Source organism: Sorex araneus, chromosome 6 (assembly GCF_027595985.1).
Source record: "Sorex araneus isolate mSorAra2 chromosome 6, mSorAra2.pri, whole genome shotgun sequence".
Classification (NCBI taxonomy): domain Eukaryota; kingdom Metazoa; phylum Chordata; class Mammalia; order Eulipotyphla; family Soricidae; genus Sorex; species Sorex araneus.
The window spans coordinates 122,557,498-122,578,057 of record NC_073307.1 but is presented as its reverse complement, the minus strand read 5'-3'; the positions used below and the strand labels follow the sequence as shown (position 1 = coordinate 122,578,057).

The 20,560-nt window shown below is 48.4% G+C and overlaps 1 protein-coding gene across 9 annotated transcripts in view; it reads right to left on the bottom strand.

Annotated features, from left to right (window-relative positions):
- Positions 1-20,560, bottom strand: part of NAV2 (neuron navigator 2) — an 822,512-nt gene that overhangs the window by 312,799 nt on the left and 489,153 nt on the right. For all 9 annotated transcript variants that reach the window (XM_055141684.1, XM_055141686.1, XM_055141678.1 and 6 more), the window contains 2 exons: positions 11,561-11,678; positions 1,138-1,190 (listed from right to left, as the gene is read on the bottom strand). In XM_055141684.1, the coding sequence (XP_054997659.1) occupies positions 1,138-1,190; positions 11,561-11,678 (171 nt within the window). The remainder of the gene's footprint in view (positions 1-1,137; positions 1,191-11,560; positions 11,679-20,560) is intronic.

The following is a 20,560-nucleotide window of genomic DNA, read 5'->3' as shown; positions in this document are numbered from 1 at the left end:
AACTAATACCCCCAAGTGAGGCTGTCAAATTGTACTCACTCAAAAGCTGTATGGGAGGATGTTAAAAAAAAACCATTTTTTAGCTTTCTGGAAACAAATTAATATACAGCAGAAGAGTTGACACCTTCCTATTTTACACAACTATTTGTGTCATCTTAACAGGCTAGATAGAAAACATTTTTTTAAAAGCATTCCACATTTGAAAGCATTTTGTATTTTGGCGGGGGTTGGGGGTGCCAAGTCTCATATGCAGAAATCTATGCTCTTATCATTGTGCTATACTTCCCTCCACCCCCAGTCTCTCTAAAGGCCGAGAGAATGAAAGCAAAGCAGTTAAGCACCCAGAGCATCACATTCCAATGTTTTCTAAATCTAAAGCGATATGAATTTTAACTCAAAGATTACAGGAAGGACATTTGAGAACAGACTGAGATTTTTTTTTTTAAACAGCTCTCATAGATGCACATCACAGGGAGAGAAAATGACTTGTCAAGGTTATGCTAATCATGGTCCGGATAGGATGTACATTTCACACTTCCTGTCAAAGTTCTGTTCTCATACCAGTCTAACCTTGAGAGGCAGTCACAGACCACATGTCCCAATTTCTGAGCAGTAAAATATGGTCCCCTCCTCCTTGCCTTGGCCCCAAACACAAGCAGAAATGGTCTTAAGTCTGAGAGGAAGCCAGACGACTGTGTAGGAGGACTGACAGTCCAAGTTCTAAACAAGTCCATATTTACGCCAGTTCTGCATAATTTGCTTCCAGGAGTAAGAACCCAATTCCTTTCTTTTTCTTCCTTCCTCCCTTCCTCCCTTCCTTCCTTCCTTCCTTCCTTCCTTCCTTCCTTCCTTCCTTCCTTCCTTCCTTCCTTCCTTCCTTCCTTTCTTCCTTCTTTTCTTTCTCTCTTTCTTTTTCTCTTTTTTTTCTGTCTCACCATCTATGTTAAAATCACAGCCATGCTTTAGGAAATGCCAACAAATGTCAAAGCAGCAAACTAGGGCTATTTGGAAAAGGCTACTGAGTTTATTAAGATAATCCTCCAGAGCAGAGCTTCTGGTGTGACTGTTTCCATGAGGGTTGATACCGTTCAGAGGCAGGACAGAATACAAACCCTCCCCCCACCACGGACCACTCACCATTTGCGATCTGTTCTTTGGACAGCCATTGATGTCTTCTATCTTTTCATTTGCTGCAAAAGGAAACACCAGTCAGAAACATAAATAACCACCACCGATACTTGAGTTGTGATGTTCAAGACCCTTTGAGGTCAACCACGTCCTAAGGCCCCTACTGGGCTCTGTCCAATCAAAGCAGGCATGTGAAATCCTGTATCACATCTAGCAAGCTTCAGGACTTACTCATCGGCTGTGTCCTCCAGGGACAGCTGGGGCAAGGTCGTGCAGTCATCATCTAGAGCAGAGACAACTGTACTGATGGCAGTCTTGGACGGAAGGGACATCGTGGAATTGCTTGGAGGCTGGGAAACAGCCTAAGCTGAGGCTGTGCGCTGGCCACTGACAGAGATGACTGTCACCTCCCCATGAAGCTACAGCCATGGCTCAACCCTGAGGCTAAGAGGCAAACAATGGCATCTCACCCCATCTTTAGCAAGAAAAATAAATACTGCCTCTGTTACTACTAAATCTATTTTCAAGATGCAGGCAAACAGAGAAAAGAAGAAAGACTTCAAAATGACTTGGAGGTCATATAGAAAATCCAAATTCCATCTGAAGCCTATACATGATGTCAAAAGAGTATCTAGCAAGCCAGAGAGATGGTACAAGGGATAAAGTGCCACACAGCTTGCCTCTATGCAGCCGTCTCTGGTTCAATCCCCAGCATCCTATATGGTGCCTTGAGCACCAGCAGGAGTGGTCCTGAATGCAGTCACTAGTAAGCCCTGAGAACGACCAGTCATGGCTCAAAATAAAATAAAAAAAAAACCTTACAAAATTGTATCTAACAAAATAGTGTTAACATGAAAGGAAGGCCCACCTTCCCATGTGGAATGCAATTCTGCCAGGAAGTATGGAGAATTCCCTTTGGGACAGCCCAAAAATATCTCAAGGGGCAGTCTGCAACTGCAGCAACTTGAGAAAGGCAGGATGTAAAGCAGCTGAGACACTAGCTTTGCAGGCAAAGAAATGCCAGGGTTTTTTGTTTGTTTTGTTTTGTTTTGTTGTTGTTTGTTTCTTTTGCTTTTTGGGTCACACCCGGCAACGCATAGGGGTTAGTCCTGGCTCTGCTCTCAGGAATTACTCCTGCTGGTGCTCAGGGGACCATATGGGATGCTGGGATTTGAATCCAGGTTGGCTGCATGCAAGGCAAACGCCCTATGCGCTGTGCTATTGCTCCAGCCCCAAGAAATGTCAGTTTGAATCCCTGCTTACCAAGGTCTTGGCTGTGTGATCTTGGCCATGTCACTCAACCTTTCTGAATCAAGATTTTTCCCATCTACAAAATAAAGCTAAGACTCTCTCCTGCACAGAAGGAGCTGTGATACTGAAAGTCTCAGAGTCAGTAAAACGCTTAGCATAGTCTTTTATAAATGGTAGCTACTGTTAACCTAATATATTATCACTTATTAAAATATACACAATCAAAATTTCCTTTTTTACTTTCCTTCTTCTTTTTGTTTGCTTTGAGCCACACTTGGCAGTGCTCAGGGTTTATTCCTGGCTTTGTGCTCAGGGATCACTCCTGGAGTGACTGCAGGGAACACATGGGTGCCAGGGATAGAACCCAGGTCTGTCATGTGCAAAGCAAACACCCTGCCTGCTGTACTATTTCTCTGGCTCCTACTTTTTTCATGTTCCCTTGTGGGTTAAGCCCAGAAATTCAGGACTCCATACTGGGGAGTGAAGGATCTGCATCCACTGTGAAGCCCTAATAAGCCTTCGAGCCAATTCCATGGACTGGAGCAATAGCACAGTGGATAGGGTGTTTGCCTTGCATGCGGCCAACCCAGGTTCGAGTCCCCTCTCGGAGAGCCCGGCAAGTTACCAAGAGTATCCCGCCCGCATGGCAGAGCCTAGCAAGCTACCTGTGGTGTATTCGATATGCCAAAAAACGTAACAACAAGTCTCACAATGGAGATGTTACTGGAGCCCGCTTGAGCAATGAATGAGCAACGGGATGACAGTGACAGCGACAGTGACAGCCAATCCCATGTCCCTGCCAGCAGAAAAATAAGGTTTCTCTGTTTACGCAGAACCATACACCTCTCTCTCTTGCTCTTAACTACTAATGTCTAACTCCTTTTCTTGCTGTCCCAGGCTTCACTGTGAGAGCCATGGCAGACACATACCTTTAAATTTTTTCACATTTGTACCCTGAGAGATCAACTAAATGCAGACAAAATCAAATAGAAAAACTATACCCTAACCAAAGAGATAGTACAATAAGGCAGAGTGCTTGCCTTGCATGTGGCCAACCCGGGTTCAATCCCAGACTCCACATATGACTCCCCAATCCCTTTCAGGAGTAATCCCGAAGCACAGAGTCAGAAGTAAGTCCCCTGAGTAAGACCACACACTGCCAGGTACGATCCAAAGACAAAAAAAGCAAGGGGTGTGGGGGGAGGGGGGAGCAGGAAATAGACAAAAAAAAATAGAAAACCCTTTTAGATTTGAATAAATATGGTACCTAAGACTTACTGATGAGAAAGGACATTAAGAACAACCTAAAAAAGCTAACAGAATCAAAATGTCCCAAGGCTCTAAGATTTTGGGCACTTGAACCTTATAGCAAATGTTTTTGTGTTTTTTTCTAATGTTTCTACACTAATGAAGAAGTGATAAATAAAAAATTAAGCCATGGCAGGAAATTGCTTTCAAACTCTGATACTGTGAGATAGCCCAGTTGTATTAGTTCAGTTTTATCTACACTTCCTTCAGAAATTGCTGAAAATAATAGAAATTTGGGCTTAAAATGCACCAGCAAGATCTTCATCTTTTAAAATGTAGTGTAGTTTTTGCAATTTTCACACTGGAACTGGTGTTTTAGGAAGCTTTTGTTATCAGCTTCTTCTGCTCCCAGTAGAGTGGTTGAAAAGCACACACAACAGATAACTGGATAAAGAAACTATGGGTATATCTCTACAATGGAATACTATGCAGCTACCAGGAAAAACAAAGTCATGAAATTCACTTATAAATGGTTGGACATGGAGAGTATCATGCTTAGTGAAATGAGTCAGAGAGAGAGGGACAGACATGATTTACACTCATTTATGGGATATAACATATATTATATATATAATATATATAACATATGTTATATATAATATGTATTTATATATATGACTAATACCAGGACTGGTCCATGGTTGGAATCTTGCCCCAAGTGGTTGGGGCAGAGGGCAGTTAGGATAGAGAAGGGACCACTACAACAAAAAAGTTGGAAATGATCACTCTGGACAAGAAATGAGTGCTGAAAGTACCTTTCAGTATCTATACTGCAGACCATAATGCCAAAGGGGAGGAGAGAGAGAGAGAGAGGGAGAGAGAGAGAAGTACCTGCCATAGAGGCAGGCTGGTGGGTCGGGCAGGAGGGGAACTGGGGACATTGGTGGTAGAAAATGTACGCTGGTAATGGACAGACCCTTCACCAATGTTGCAACATCGTATAACTAAAACCTAATTCATACAATATACTATACTGGAAACATACATTGGAAATGTAAAATTCATACAATATTGGAAATGTGCATTGGTGAAGGTACAGGACCCTTCATACAATGTTGGAACATGAACCCAGTCATGAACAACTTTGTGTGCTGGCGTGGATGTGGGGAAAAAGGGACGCTCTTTCACTGTTGGTGGGAATGCTGACTGGTCCGGCCTTTCTGGAAAACAATATGGACAGTCCTTCGAAAACTAGAAATTGAGCTTCCACATGACCCCACAATACCACTTCTGGGAATATATCCCCAGGATGCAAAAAATCACAGTAAAAATTACATCTGTACCTATATATTCACTGCAGCACTGTTCACAATAACCAAAATTTGGAAACAACTCGAGTGTCTTAAAACAGATGACTGGTTAAAGAAACTTTGGTACAACTACACAATGGAATACTATGCAGCTATTAGGAGAGATAAAGTCATGAAATTTGTTTATAAATGGATAGTATCATGCTAAGTGAAATGAGTCAGAAAGAGAGGGACAGACATAGAAGGACTGCATTCATTTGTGGAGTATAGAAGAACATCACATGAGGCTGACACCCAAGGACAGTAGATACAAAGGCCAGCAGGATTGCCCCATAGCTGGAAGACTGCTTCATGAGTGGAGGGGAGAAGGCAGATGGAATAGGGAAGGGATCATTAAGAAAATAATGGCTGAAGGAACCAGTTGGGATGGGAGATGCATGCCGAAAGTAGATAATGGACCAAACATGATGACCTCTCAATGTCTGTGTTGCAAGCCATAATGCACAAAAGTAGAGAGAGAGTATGGGGAATATTGTCTGCCATAGAGTCAGGGAGAGAGTGGGAAAGTGGGGGGTATACCGGGGAAATTGGTGTTGGGGAATGTGCACTGGTAGAGGGATGGGTGTTTGATCATTGTGTGATTATAACCTAAACATAAAAGCTTGTAACTATCTCATGGCGATTCAATAAAATTTAATAAAAATTGAACAATTTTGTAACTATACCTCACAGTGACTCAATAAAAATAAACACATTAAAAATAATAAAAAATAAAATAAAATTTATGTTCTAAGGATAAACGAATTACACACAAAACATGCAAATAAAACATTCCCGATGAATGGAATGCCTCATGGATGTTCATTTTTTACCTCACCCACAAATAAAATTAAACTCTCTCACTTGCACATACACTTCATTAGGACAAGGCTTTTTCTCTGCTTTGCTTTCTACTATAAACCCAGAGCTAAGATCATTGCCGGGCACACAGAGGTCCCAACAGCTGTTGAGTGGAGCTAAACACTAAGTATTCCGAACATTTCAAGGAATCAAGGTTTTGCACACTATCTTTGGCAGCTGTTCTTCCATTGTATATATAGATGCACATCAGAAGAGGGAAGAAAAAGATCCTGACAAATGGCATCCTTCATATGTGGGAAATTATGGCTGGCATGCACTCTGACCTTGGGTTCTGATACTCAACACCGGAGCATAAATATGTGTCTTTTGAGACTCAAGGATACTCAAGGTATATTCCAATTGGATGCTCACGATGACCAAAGTCATAAGTCATTGGATGCTGATCAATACCCAGCTCTGCATTAGATCATTAGTGCTCATTAAAGTGAAGGATGGATAACAGTGATCCTAAGAAATCATTTAAAGATGCTTTGGATGCCACCTGGATAAGTGAAACCAGAGGTCTGGGTCTAATCACTCCTCTAATTTCATGGTCTGTCACCTGGAGCTCAGTCAGGTGCTCTTTGAATGATCTTGGCTCCTATTAAGACAAATGTTGCTATTTTACAACATTCAAAGCAAACCACTGAAGTGGAATTGTTTTTATGACCGCTGTAAAGAATAAGGGGATGAAGCTAAATGAACGAGTCTAAACTCAAAATCAGTATTTATTTAATAAAAAGGCAAAACATATCTTACAACCTCCTCATTTTCAAATACATGAAATCTGAAAACTTCTATTAAATTATCAAGAAATTCTGTAGCATAAGAACCCTTAAAGCAGTGAGAACAGCTTGGTTTCTGCTCCTAAGAAGGAATAGCTTGGCCTTCGGAGTTGCAGTTATTAGCTTGGGGTGCACGGGGAGGTGTTACAGTCCCAAAGCAGATAATCAAAGAAGCAAACGCATTTGTCTCCAAAGTCCTCAAATGTGATTAAAGCTGGCATCCCTAAGTGCCAGTGGTAATTTATTTATGCCAGTACGTTCAAGCTATTCTTAGTCCACTAATGCTATGATCTGCCTGCACACAAGGCGACAGGTTAGTAATTGGAAAGCACCAGTGCACTTTCATTTCAGAAGCGTGGCATTAAGCCCATTACTGCTCAAAAGGCCTCCGTGAAAGGGTGCAGAGAATTTCAACGGCTCAGGGACCTCTACACATGCACAGGCCCGAGAAGAGAGAACAACTTCCAGAAAGAAAGATGACTTACCTGAGGCCACAAAATCATCATAGGTCATCAACAGGAAGAAGACACTGGTTGGCTCATGTGGTGCCTGAAATCCGAGATGTACTCAGAGGCCGCCAAAATGGGGGTGAAAAGGAAGCTCTCAGCCCTCTTCACCTCCAACTGCAAGTCTTGTGTGTTTTGCTTCTTCCCCAATATTCTTGTGTGTTCCTGTTACCCACCTTCTCCCTTACACTCACTCCAGTCCCTTCTGTCCTCAGCTCTGGATGACAGCAATATAAGCAGCTAGGGGGTGGCAGGGGGAGGCCTGTCTCTCCCCCTTGATTCATGCTACTTATCCTGGCCTCGGAAACCTTTGCAATAACTCACGGGGAGGGCACTGTGATGGGCTGGCAGGAGACTGGTTTGGGGCAGCTTATGACTCAAGAAGATAATCACACTAATAAGAGGTCTCTGGACTTAGTTACTAAAATACTAAAATACAGAAACCCAAAACCGTGAGGCCGGCTGCTAAGTGTGGTCATCCGACCTCATACCTCTTCATTTTCAGCAGTGGAAAACAAATTATCTAATGCTTCCTTTTCAGCAGGTCCGACTTTAGGGGAGAGAATCTCCAAACAATAACAGTGAGTTTTGTTGAAATATTGAATGCAATCAAAGTGAAAGTAAAGTGAAATGTATTAGTTACACAGGTGGGGGGCTAAGGGGGGGCCTAGGGGTGTGGGGGGGCTAGGGGTGTGTGGGTGCAGGGTGGAGCTATACTGTGATTCTTGGTGGTGGAATATGTGCACTGGTGAAGGGATGGGTGTTCGAGCATTGTATAACTGAGACTTAAACCTGAAAACTTTGTAACTTTCCACATGGTGACTCAATAAAAAAAAAATTTTAAAAAAAGAAAAAGAAAAAGAACATGCATTCAAAAAAAAGAATAAGAGGTTTGAAAGCAGAGACCCAACCCTCAGACACTAGGGGTAAGGCAGGGCATGGAAGGGCACCAGCCACAGGCCCATTTCCTGCCTCAGATGGGGCTAGGGGGGAAAAAGACAAAAAGGCCAGATGGGAAATATGACCCTCAATAATCCTTGTTTCTGGGGATGCCAGCTTGGAGGACAGATAAAGTAGATCCAACCCAGGATCTATGTGAGAGAGACGAAAAGTTAGGAGCAGCGCCCAGGAAAGGCATTTCAGGTTCTCCTTCAAGTCATGTCTCTAACCATGTCACTTTCCAGCCTGATCATCAACTCTGCACACCACTGGCCTGCCTCAAGCGACAGTGCACCTCTGCACCTCTGCACCTGGCCGTCCTGCCTTATCTTGCCTCACCGATCCTCAGGGGCGCTGTACCCTCCAGCCTTTCCTTGGGATATACTATTTCCTTTGCCCAGGGATGCCATTGTGACCACTTCACTTAGCTAACCCCCCAAATCTGAGGTCTTGGTTTAATAGGTAAATTCCCCTGGGATCCTTCTCTCTGATGAGAACCCTCCCTCCAGCTCACGGGTCCTCTTTCATGGTGCCTTCCCAGTGGCTGGTCTCTAATGCTTCTAGGCCTATGGTACAGGGGAATCCCTTAAGAGGACCAACCTCTGTGGCCTGCAGATTTCTCGAGGCCAATATTTATGTGTTTACTTTTGAAAGTCACTTCAAACTTACAAAAAAAAAGACAGGAATTCTACCAAAACTCACCAACTTAATGCATCCACCTTATCACCCGTCCCTTCCCTTGCCTTACACCCCTCTCCCCTCTTTCTCTGCATAGGCACAATATGTTTTCTGAATCATTTTAGTGTTGGCTACATGAATCCTGTCCTCTGCCACTGAATTACTATGCCCAGAGAACAATGATAGCATCTGATGGTACAATGATGAAATTCAGAAAGTAAGACAGAGCTATAATTCCAGTATTCCCACAGTGTTAATTAACTAAAACTGCCCTTAGGTTTTATTCCAGACTAGAGAGAGAACGAGTACAGTGGGGATGGTGCTTGCTTTGCATGACCCTGGTTCTATCCCTGGCACCACATATAATCCTGTGGGCAACACTCAAGTGACCCCTGAGCACCAAGCTATGAGTAAGTCCTGAGCACCACTGAGTGTGAGTCCAAAACAAACCAAATTTTAGATGTTATTCCCTGGTGTAGGATCTTCTAATCTGGGATCACATGTGCACTGGTTAGGTCTCTTTAGCTATTTTTTTCTTTCTTTTTTTGGTTTTTGGGTCACACCCGGCGATGTACAGAGGTTACTCCTGGCTCTGCACTCAGGAATTACTCCTGGCGGTGCTTGGGGGACCATATGGGATGCTGGGAATCAAACTCAGGTTGGCCGCATGCAAGGCAAACGCCCTACCCGCTGTGCTATCGCCCCAGCTCCTCTTTAGCTATTTTTATTCTGGAAGTTTCTTAGGCTATGTCTTTCAGGATACTGAGCTGCAGCCATAACCTGCCGGACTCAGGAATGTCTCCTGATGGTGCTAGGAGTTTGTTTCCAGCAGTGCCTGGGGACTGTGTGTGCCGCTGGGGGTTGAACTCTGGCCTCCTGCATGTAGAGCATGTACTGGGTCTGCTGAGTCACCTTCCCAGGCTGCGGGAAGCACTTTGAAGGGATCGCAACTCGCCATCAACAGAACCAGCTGCCCAGGATGCAGAACAGACTCCACTACAGTCGGACTGAGTCATCTGTTCCCTGCTCTACACGGAAGCAATGCATGCTTCACAATGGGGGTTTTGAAAGATGCCCCACAAACCTCAGTGGAAAACTGAAGCAGAATCTAGAAAGCAGAAGGGTACACAATATAGTTTAGAGGAACATCCTAGAGAAAACCGAGGCCAAGAAGGGACTTCATGCAGATCACCTACTGGGAGAAGTCTAACCCAGGGGTTGCACTGAATAAAGTTGTTTTGCTTGGGGGCTACACCCAGGGGTGCTCAGAGGCTACTCCCTGCTCCGTGCTCAGAGGCCCTCCTGGTAGTGCTCAGGGGATGCAGTGCTGGGGATCGGACCTGGACCCCCACAAACAAAGCATGCCCTCAGCTATCTCAATGTTGAAATATAAGCTCAACGGCTTATATGCTCTTTATCTAAGAATTTATCTAAGGATGTACATTTTTCTTTATCTAAGAATAAATTTCTTATCTCAAAACCTCTTAGTTTTTCTTGAATATCACCGCATGTTAGGCATTATGCTAGACGCTATAAGCCCAGAAAGCAAGACAGTTCAAACCCAGATCGGGAAACGACTGAGATCCAATGCAACAGACTGGATTTAACAGAAAGGGGACCCTCTCTGGCTGTCTGCGGGAACTAGGAGAAGCAGGAAAGCATTGTGTAGTTTTTGTTTGCTCTTGGCTAGTAAGGACCTTCTCATTGTTAAAAAAAAAAAAGACAAGTTTCCTCTCTGACACTTCTCCTAGACCTCCCCCCCACTCCCCCACCCCAGACAGCTAGGGATCGAACCTGAGTGAGCCACACTCAAGGCAAAGCGCCTACCTGTTGTACCATCTCCCCAGCCCCACCCCAATGTTTTCTAATGCTTCAAAGTTTGGGGCAATTGTCACAAAGAGAAAAACAAATATCCAAGGAGGGAAGGAGGGGGTGGGGTGGGGAGAGGAATTAAGAAACCAGAAGGGAGTGCCTTTCTCTGAGTGGTGGTGGCCAAACAGAAGTGCCAGTGGCAGCCAACTTGGTTCTATTTTCGGCTGAGCTCCGAGGACAGATGTCGGCTGAGTGACGAGGACACAAGTTCTCACACTGGAAGGAGAAGCATCTTTTCCACACCCACACAGGCTGGAGGGCTCTGACCTCCTACTGCACCTTCCCATGGCTTCTCACCGACTTCCCTCTGTCTGCAGTACTGGGGGACAGACTCCTGGGCAGAGTCACGCCATTTCCTCAGGACCCAGGGCCAAGTGGTACCCAGCCTGCGCCCGTGTTGCCTCTTTCTCTCGCACGTGGCCCCAGAGCATTGCCAACCCCCTGCTTCTTCAGTAGTAAAGCCCATCTCTGCCAGCGTGGAGACGAATCCGCCCATTTCTCAGTCCCGGTGGGACTTGGCAGGATTCAGCCTGCCCCATGTGGCTTGTTTTTTTCTTTTCTTTCTTTTCCCTTCCCCCCACCACCGCCCCCCCCCCCCGAAATATTTCCAGAGCAATCCACCAAAATAATACTGGGGGACAGGAAGCGGGAAGGATTAGAGTGTCACAGAGCTAATAGGAAGCAAAGGGGGGTGAGGGGCCCTCCCGGAACCTTGGCCCAGGCTCTCTTCCTTTGGGCTCCAGGTTTCAGGTGGGTGGGTCCTACCAGAAAAAGCAGAGCTGGCTCCACACTGCCAAGGACAAAACCGGGTCCAGCCAATCGTCAACATGTATGAACACTGAAATGCTGCTTTCTCCATGGAGACCTCCGGACCACCCTTTCCTCGGCTGAGTGGCAGCCCCTTCCGTGTCCCCGTGCCCAAGGTACAATCAGCATTTCTTACCCACAACTTGGATGATCTGGGCCAGGAGGACGCCGTCCGTCACATCTTGCTGGAGATCCTTGATGAGACGTTTGTGACCCGACTTGGCGAGATAATGATTGGCCCAGTCCGTGTAGATCTGCGAGAGAGCAAACAGGCAACTTTAGGGAGCTGCTGGGACCCCATCTCGGTGTCTGCCGCAGCTGCCGGGGCTGCGGGCGGCAGCAGAGGCCTGGCAGGGCCATTAGCATGCAGGGCATTGTGTGGCGGGGCTTTCAGCTCCCCCGAGCCTGGCTCCCGCCTATTGAGAGATGGGTCGGCAGGGCTCAGGGAAAAGCTAAAGAAAGCTTCCAAACGTGCAGAGGCCTGAATGGGACAGGGGACACGGAACTAAACAGTCTGGGGCAGACAGCTTTGAGGGGCTGAGGCCCGCAACGCCAGAGCAGTTCCCTCGGAAGCCACCCCCTCTGCCGCCGCCACCCCTCCCCTTCCCATCAAGGGCCCTTAATGGAGAAAACGTTTGGAGAGGTTAGCAGCCAACGGGCATGTTTTAATGGCCCATTGCGGAGGTAAGGAGGGCTATTGAGTTGGCTGAATTCACCGCAGAGCCTGGGTCGCCTGCAGAGGAGCCAAGGAGGATGAAAACAGAGAGCACTGCAAGGATGCCAGTGATGGCTTTGCCATCGTCTCAGACTTAATCAGTTTCTAAAAGCCCGACAGCTTTTTCACTGTCGGGAGTCTGTGAACAATAACAATAAGAACCTCAGCAAATTCCAACACGCTTTTTTGGGGGGCTACACCTGGCGGTGCTCAGGGCTTAATATGGCTCTGCACTTAAAGATGACTCCAGTGGGGATCGGGGTGGGGGGATAATATGGCAGGCTGGGGATCCCACTGTGGTTGGCTGTGTGCAAGGCTAGTGCTTCCACCACACACACACACACACACACACACACACACACACACACACACACACACACATCCTCCCCCCTCTTCACTGTATTATCTCACCAGCTCCAAATTCAGACCATCTTAAACACAATAGCAGTGTGCACTGCACCCCCAGAAGACAGGCTGGGTCGCCCACGGATGGAACAGGCACACTGGGGATGCAGAGCGCTGCTCCTTCCTCCCCGCCACGATCACCAGGACAAGCGAGCATTTCCTTCCAGGAAGCGGAAGGCCAACTCAGGCGAAAGTGTTCCTTCCACTGGTCTACGCCAAACAACACAGTTGCAATCTTCTACCCATGCTGAGCGCCAGGTTTCATGCATGGTGTCTTGGCACAGCCCACCTTTTCGTGGTGGGTGAAAGAGCAGTACAAATGACCGGCTCCAAAGCAAAGGGTCCCACCTCCATGGGGGACCTGTCTCAGCGCTCACAGGTGCACGTGCTGAATGTAGCGTGACACTCCCGTCAGGAGAAAGGTGATGGTGAAATACGGGCCAAGAGTATGGCTCCGACATAGCACCACATCACAGGGTGGCAGAAGCCTGACCCTTGCCCCAGCTCATAACCTCCTCCTGCGCTTTTGAACAACACCGAGGCAGGTGAACCTCCCACAGGGAGGCACTGCCTGCAGGCAGGGGGCTCAACCTGCAGTCCTTCTAGGAAGGACGCCTCATGCCAAGAAGGAGTGAGGCAGGGCTGCACTGTAGACTTGATCGAGAGCTGACTGAGAACAGGGGTCAGAAAGATAGCACAGGGGTTCAGTGCTTGCCCTGCATGCAGCCAAGCCTGCAGGAACCCAGGAAATACCTGGTTGTCACCCCCCTACCCCTGCAGCTCCCTAGTACTGCTGGGAGCACTCCCCAGAGCACAGAGCTCGGAGTACCCCAGCATCTCTGGCTGTGGTCCACGCCTTCCTCTCCCCCTGAATAGGACAGTCAATCGCGATTCCCCTCCCACCCACCTGGAAGAATTAGTTTTACACTGCAGAAAAGGCAGCCACAGTCTGGTTCTCCAGCCCGTCTCAGACCAAGGGATCTCATCCTGAAACACACGCTGGCTTCCTTCCCTGTGACTGCCACCTTGCCAGAGACAGAGAGTCGCGGGATGAAAGCGCCAGGCTTCTTAAACTGTGGGTCACAACCCCATCTGGGTTCACTAACTGAATCTTGTTCTCGGGCCATAGAGAATGATGTTCTGGGGGCACTCCTGGCAGGGATGGGGAAATTGAATTGAGCCTCCCGCACCCAATCCCTTAACCTCTATTTTCTAACCACAATAAAATGGAACTAATGCCATCTGCCTGTGAGTTGTTTCATGAAGGAAATGATACCAAGGGGGAAAAGGACCTACTGCAGATCAGGAGCATGATAAAGGAAAACAACAGACACACACACACACACACACACACACACACACACACACACACACCCCAGACAGTCATGTCAACTCTTTACATATTTTGACTCACTGAACCCCCATTCTACTAGATAGACACTCTACGATTATTGGGACTATTTTGCTGCGGAGGGAATGGGTGCGTGGAGAAGTAGAAAACCTTGTTCCTCAGTGCCTGAGAACGGCAGATAAGGCACTCACTTTGCATGTGATTCCCTGAGTACCTGCAGGGGTCAGTCCTGAGCACTGAGCCAGGAGTAGCTGGAGCACTCAGCCAAGTTTAGCCCCCAAGCCAATACATCAATAAACTATAAATAAGGCCTGTGTGAGATGTCTGCACAATGCAGCAGAAGACAAGGTGAAGCAGATTTCTGTCAGCAAGGACGGGGCACCGACACACAGTGTGGTGCACGGTGAGGCCGCGGAATACACCTGGCCTAGCAATGATACACTTCACATCCCAGCACCAGCAGTGGCGCTGCCAAAGAAGCCAGTCTCTCTAGCCGGGGCTGTTCCGCTGGAGTGCTCCTTGCGACTTCCATCTGCCAGCTTTATCTTCCCGGAGCCCTGCTTGAAAATCACCCCTGCCATCCCACTCCCCAGCAAAGCCAGAACGACTTCTCACTGCCGCCCAAGGCCGTCTTCCCACACCTCACCCCGCCTCCCCGGAACTGGTCTCTCTGTGCCCGTGAGTCCCTGTTGATCTCCCGGGACCCCAGCTCCGTGCTCCAGTAACACGGCGTTATACCACACGGATTAGAAGGCAGGGGCCAGCGACCGTGACCCCGGGGCACTCCCAGCAGACCCTCCGCTTTTGTGAAACCAAGTTCTACAGGACACAGCCACACCCTTGTGCTGACGAGCTTGCATTCTCCCCACTCCCACGTCAACGAGGAGCAACTCCTGTGGGCAAAGCCACAAATGTTTACCGAGTTTCCCGCTTTCCGCAGACAAGACTGGCCCATGTGTGAACCAGCGACTCAATGAGGTCACCTAGACACACACCTGGAGCTCCACAGTGACCGCCACAATCATGCTCGGCAACTGGATCTGCCTCACACCTCCGCCTCTTTGGAGCCAGGCTACCTGCCCACCCCCACAGGCTCAGCTCCAACGCCCTGAACTTCTCTGGTTTTTCTGATGACACCCAGAGAAGCGGGAGGGTGGAGAACCTGCCCGTCTCCCCACCCGATCAGGAGTGGCACCGTGTCACACTGATCCTGCCAGCCCAGGTGTGCCTTAAAAAAGAGGTCTCGGGGGGCACGTGAGACTTAAGTGATTGCCAGGTTGGGCTGAACACACACACACACACACACACACACACACACACACACACACACACACACACACAGAGTGAAAATCCTTGTCAAAATGACTACACTTGAGACTTAAGTAATGTGGACTCTCAGCAAATCCTTGATGTCACATCTTATTGATTGAGATGAGGAAGGCGGGAGTGGAGGGTGGGGGTGGGGAAGGAACTAAATCACTCCTTAGCTCCAGCTCATTAATCAGGACCCATCTAGCAAAAGTCATTAATTATCAGGGGTTTCTCCTCCCTCTCCAGTTCCCAGCTCTCAACATTTTGAAGGCACCCATCACTAGAAAACACTTAGATTTATTTTAAGAATCCATTTTCACCAGCCATGCACAGACATAACTCAGCGCCGTCCCCCTTACTTGCTATTTCAGTAGCTCAGGGAGCACCTGGGGAAAATAAATTCACACTGCCCCTGGGCTTCAAAGTCAGAATGCATCAAGTCGGCCCCTCAGTCAACACGGGCTCCTGGACTGGAAAGGCTTGAGTGTGGACCCAAACGAGCAGGGCTTCCTGTCTAACCCTCAGGCATCTACAATTGCTTTCTCCAGAGTCTGTCCTTCCTGGAAGTTCTAGAGACTTGACAGCTAAACTTTGCTTTTACCTCGTGGCCCACTGACCCTTGACCCATGACCTTTCTTTTCTTCTCTCTTGCAGTTCTGCATCACACTCAGGGATGCCCAATTCCCAGCTCTGAGCTCAGGTGCCCGGGGTGGAATCTGGGCTTCCTGCGTGCAGCCTGAGCACACCCACCCGCCCCTTACACTCTCTCTCCTGCCCACACCTGTGACCTGCCACTAGGAACAGACAAGACTTAGAACCACACCTCCGGAAAGAGGGAAAGTCCCATTCCAGCTCCCAACTTCCAATCTGGAGAGATGGAATCATTTCACGGCACCTGAGGCACTACGCTCATCTCTCCTCTCTCCCCACCCCCTCTAAGGGAGACTCCCCACTCCAGAAGTGCTCCAAGGAGGGAGAGAAGCTGCTGTCAAAGGCTTGAAGAGATAAAGGGAAAGGCAGGCGGAGACAGCCGGAGAGTGGCTTCATCCCGATTTACTTTATTACCCTTGACAGCATTTCAAGACGCACGGCGCTGGTTTTGCTTATAACTCCACATCACTCCCCATCACACAGGCTGGAGTCAGAGGGAAAATTTTGACAGATCAACTGAAGAACCTGATTATTGGTTATAACAAGAAAACGAGTAACGATCTGCACTGTGTTAAACCAACGAGGATAATACGACTGCTGCGTTGCAAACCTGATACTGCAATTACCCTCAAAGGAGGCGCGCGGAGTAGCACTCTGGGTAAGAGACCCAAGGAAAATTCCTCAAACCCCACTGTGCCAGATGTTTAATGACCAGAATATACCTCCAGACAACAAGCTGACTGGACCCCAGAGGCGATGGACAGCCCTGGGAGAAATGGTTCCAGGACAAAGAGGAAAGGGCAGTGCGGACAGAAAGGCTGCGCCAGGGGATAGGTAGGTAGTTCCCAGAAGACCGAGGGATGGTAAAGGGATACTCCTCTTGGTCTCAGTTCCAGCCAGCGCGAACACTGTTATTTTAACAGCTTACGACCCTTTCCTTGGTCAAGCCAAAGAGTTTCGTTTCGGCTGTGTGGAAACAGAGCAAGGACCTTGAACAACAGCACAGAGTGTTCGCCAGTACTTGAAAACCATGAAGAACGACAAATACTAACAGTTTTAAGAAAAGCAAAACCCCCCCTTGGTACCAAGGGCAAAGCTGGAAACACTCATCTCTTCTCCCCCAACATCCAGCACAGTGCCTTCCCCACACCTGTCCATACCACTCTCTGGACTTGTGCGGCATCAGGATGAGGGGATTGAAACTCACTGGTAGCTTTCACCCATGTCTCCAGTCCCAGCAGAATATGAGACCAATGGGGTTGGCTGCCTGCAAGGTATAGGCTCTACCCCTCCAGTCCCAAGAGCTCAGCTTTTTCAGTTAGCCCAACTTCACTTTCTCTTGTTGGCCCCTGGGCATCGATGTGACTCGCTGTATTCTGATGTATATAAGAATGCCATGAGGCCCATGAGTTGCAAAACCTCCTTTAATGCAAAAATAAAACCCCATCATCCTAGAAAACTAGGTGGAAAGAGAAAGTCCTGTCCAAGCAAGAACCTTCGTGGGACTCTGCCGTGGGTGGACACAGGCAAGGCGCAGGAGTTTGGGGGCACCCCCGGCAGTGGCTCCAGCTTCAGCACAGACAGCTCTTTGGCCCTCAGTTAGTCTCAAGCCAGGGAAGGCAGCGGAGAAGCTCCAGGGAAACTGAGAGGGGTCTGGGCTTCTCACCTGCCATCCGAGCACAGGCCCAACTCCGCCCCCCACCCCCCAGCCCTCACTCTCTCCATACTGTTGGCCTCATGGTTACCATGAACTTCTTTGTACCACGGAGTCTAAATTCCTTTGAGGACGGAGAGCACGGCTGGCAGGGAGGGGAAGATCCCACAGCTGGTCTCCTCCCTTTTTTTTTTTTTTTTTGCTTTTTGGGTCACACCTGGCAATGCACAGGGGTTACTCCTGGCTCTGCACTCAGGAATCACCCCTGGCGGTGCTCAGGGGACCATATCGGATGCTGGGAATCGAACCCATGTGGGCCGCACACAAGGCAAACGCCCTACCAGCTGTGCTATTGTTCCAGCCTCATCCTCCCTTTTTATCTGTAGTAAAGGACTCATCTGCAAAGCCACCACCAAGATCTACACTGATATCTGGCCAGGGGTAGACCCTTGTTGCCAAAAGGTACACATGGATACACATTCCAGTAAGTGAGGGAGGTAGACATCAGGCTTAGCATTAATTTTGCTCCACATCCTCGCACCGTTTGTATTGCTACTTTAGCTCACAATGTCAAGTTAAGCCACTGAGAGACGCAATGTTTTATGCTAACAGGAAGCAAACCACTGTCCGAGGTCCCGCCTCTGCTGGGCTCTGTTCCTGCCGCAGTCTTGTGCAGGATGAGAAGTACCCTGAACTGATGATCTATGGCGAGTTGATAAATTAAGCCAGACCACGACGATTCCCAGCATGCCCCAACCACTTCCTTCCTGGGAGAGTTATCCTCATTTGGAATGTGAATCAACTACTACTCTGAGACAGGAATGAAAGCATTTATAAATATAATGCCTCTCCGGACGTAGGGCTTGTAGGGCTTGTTGGGGTGGTGTCCGTCTAGGCTGAAGACTGGTAGGTTATGATCCCATCTGGAAACATGGTTCTGAGAGATACAGCCCCACAGTCTCAAGGGAAGTGGTAACTCGTGAGTAGTGTGTTTGTCTTGCATGCGCCCAACCCGGCTTTGATCCCCAGCACCCTATAAGGTCACCCCAAACCTGCCAAGAATGACTCCTGAGTGCAGAGTCAGGAGGAAGCCATGAGCAAAGCCGGGCGTGGCCCCCAAACAAGCAAACAAACAAACAAAAAATACCGCAAGGTTTCTGGCAGAAACATCTGGGGGCAGAAGCATCCTGGGACCCTCCCCTTAAAGGCAACTCAATCACCAGTGCTGACATCTCTGAACCATTTTGCAAAGTCAGTAGCAGGTCTGCCTTGGCTTTCTGACAGCCATAAGAACAGGCCTCGCTAGAAGAAATTGAGTTTCCTTTGTAATATTTCTTCATGATTCCCTTTGTCCTGTGAGCAGTCACCAGCGTAGCTAATCTGCAGAGTCCACTAAGCACAGGGACCCTCTTTCCTCTCCCCTGGAGGCCAGAGCGCCTCTTGTGCTTGCTCGTGTCCCTCTGGATCTACGCAGAAGTAAACTTTATTTTGTAACTGACCGCCTCCACACTATTCTTTCATACTGATTTATTTGATTACATATCTGTTCTATCGATCATGAATCAATCTCTTTCCCATTCTATTTGGGAGGACTTATTATGTATGTCAGCTGTGGCAGTCGGCACTGAGACACACCTTACAATTGAGTAAGATCGCCACATCCTATTCTCTAAATTACACATATATATCACTGTATCACTGTCATCCAGTTGTTCAAAAATTTACCCGAGCGGGCACCATACATATATATATATAATAAATATAAATTATGTATATAAACAGACTGGAGCAATAGCACAGCAGGTAGGGCATTTGCCTTGCACATGGCCGACCTGGGTTCAATTCCTCCATCCCTCTCGGAGAGCCCGACAAGCTGCCGAGAGTATCCCGCCCACACGGCAGAGCCTGGCAAGCTACCCGTGGCATCTTCAGTATGCCAAAAACAGTAACAACAAGTCTCACGATGGAGATGTTACTGGTGCCCACTCGAGCAAACTGATGAACAACGAGACGACAGTGCTACGACAGTGCTATGTATGTAAATAAATAAATATATACGTATATTACATATTTGGTTTGGGGACCAAACCCAGATCTGTGCTTAGGAATCACTCCTGGCAGGGCTTGGTGGACCATGTGGGGTGCCAGGGGTTGACCCCTGGTCTGCTCTTGCAAGGCAAATGCCCTACCACTGGGCTATCTCTCTGACTCCTGCTGTCCACCTTATAGATGAGGAGACTGAGGGCTGGGAGGGGCAATGGCACCCTCCGTGTCACCTGACAAGTGGGCAGGGCGGGAAAGCAGGGATGATCCCAAATTCCTAGCAAGTCCCTACACTGCTCCTGAGAGGCCCAAGCAGGGCCAGGGTCGCCACAGCGGTGTGGGAAAAGCAGCCAGAGAGCACTGTGATTGCACAACAGATCTCCGGTGTCACCCCTGTGCTCCTGGGAACAGAGTAGGGCCGCTCGTCACTCAGCTCCGACTCGCCAATCCAGAAGGGAGCAGACACTTTCCCATGTCACCGCAGCACAAAAGCAAACACAGTTTCCCAACCGTGTCGGGATGACAAGAGCAGAGATCCTGCCAAGAGCACCTGAGAGTCGCCACTGCACCTAGGCAGGACCCCTCCCCCGAGGCAGGCCCTCCCCATTCCGTTCCTCCAGCCTTCAGGTCACGCCAGCCTGGGACCCGGCACGCGGCCGGCCCCAGGAACCACGCCTGGGAGAGGCCTCACCCCACACAATGGTGCCACTGTGTGAGGAGTGTGGACCGGCCCCCGGGAAGGTGTACACTGCAACACTGGAGGTTTTGAAAGCGAAACTTTAGGAAAACAAACCAGGCTGACACACGTGCAGGGCGGGAGAGCTGAAGGGCGAGCCCACAGGGGCCTGCTTACTACACACCGTGGGTTTACCTGTTTCAAAGCCCACAATTTCCTTTTCCTGCTATTCTCAGCTCCTGGGATAGAGGGCGCTGCATTGTTTTCACAGCGTGCAGGGTCCCTTCTATTTGGCTCCTCCCAGGACCACCTCGATGTGCCAGGCAGAAG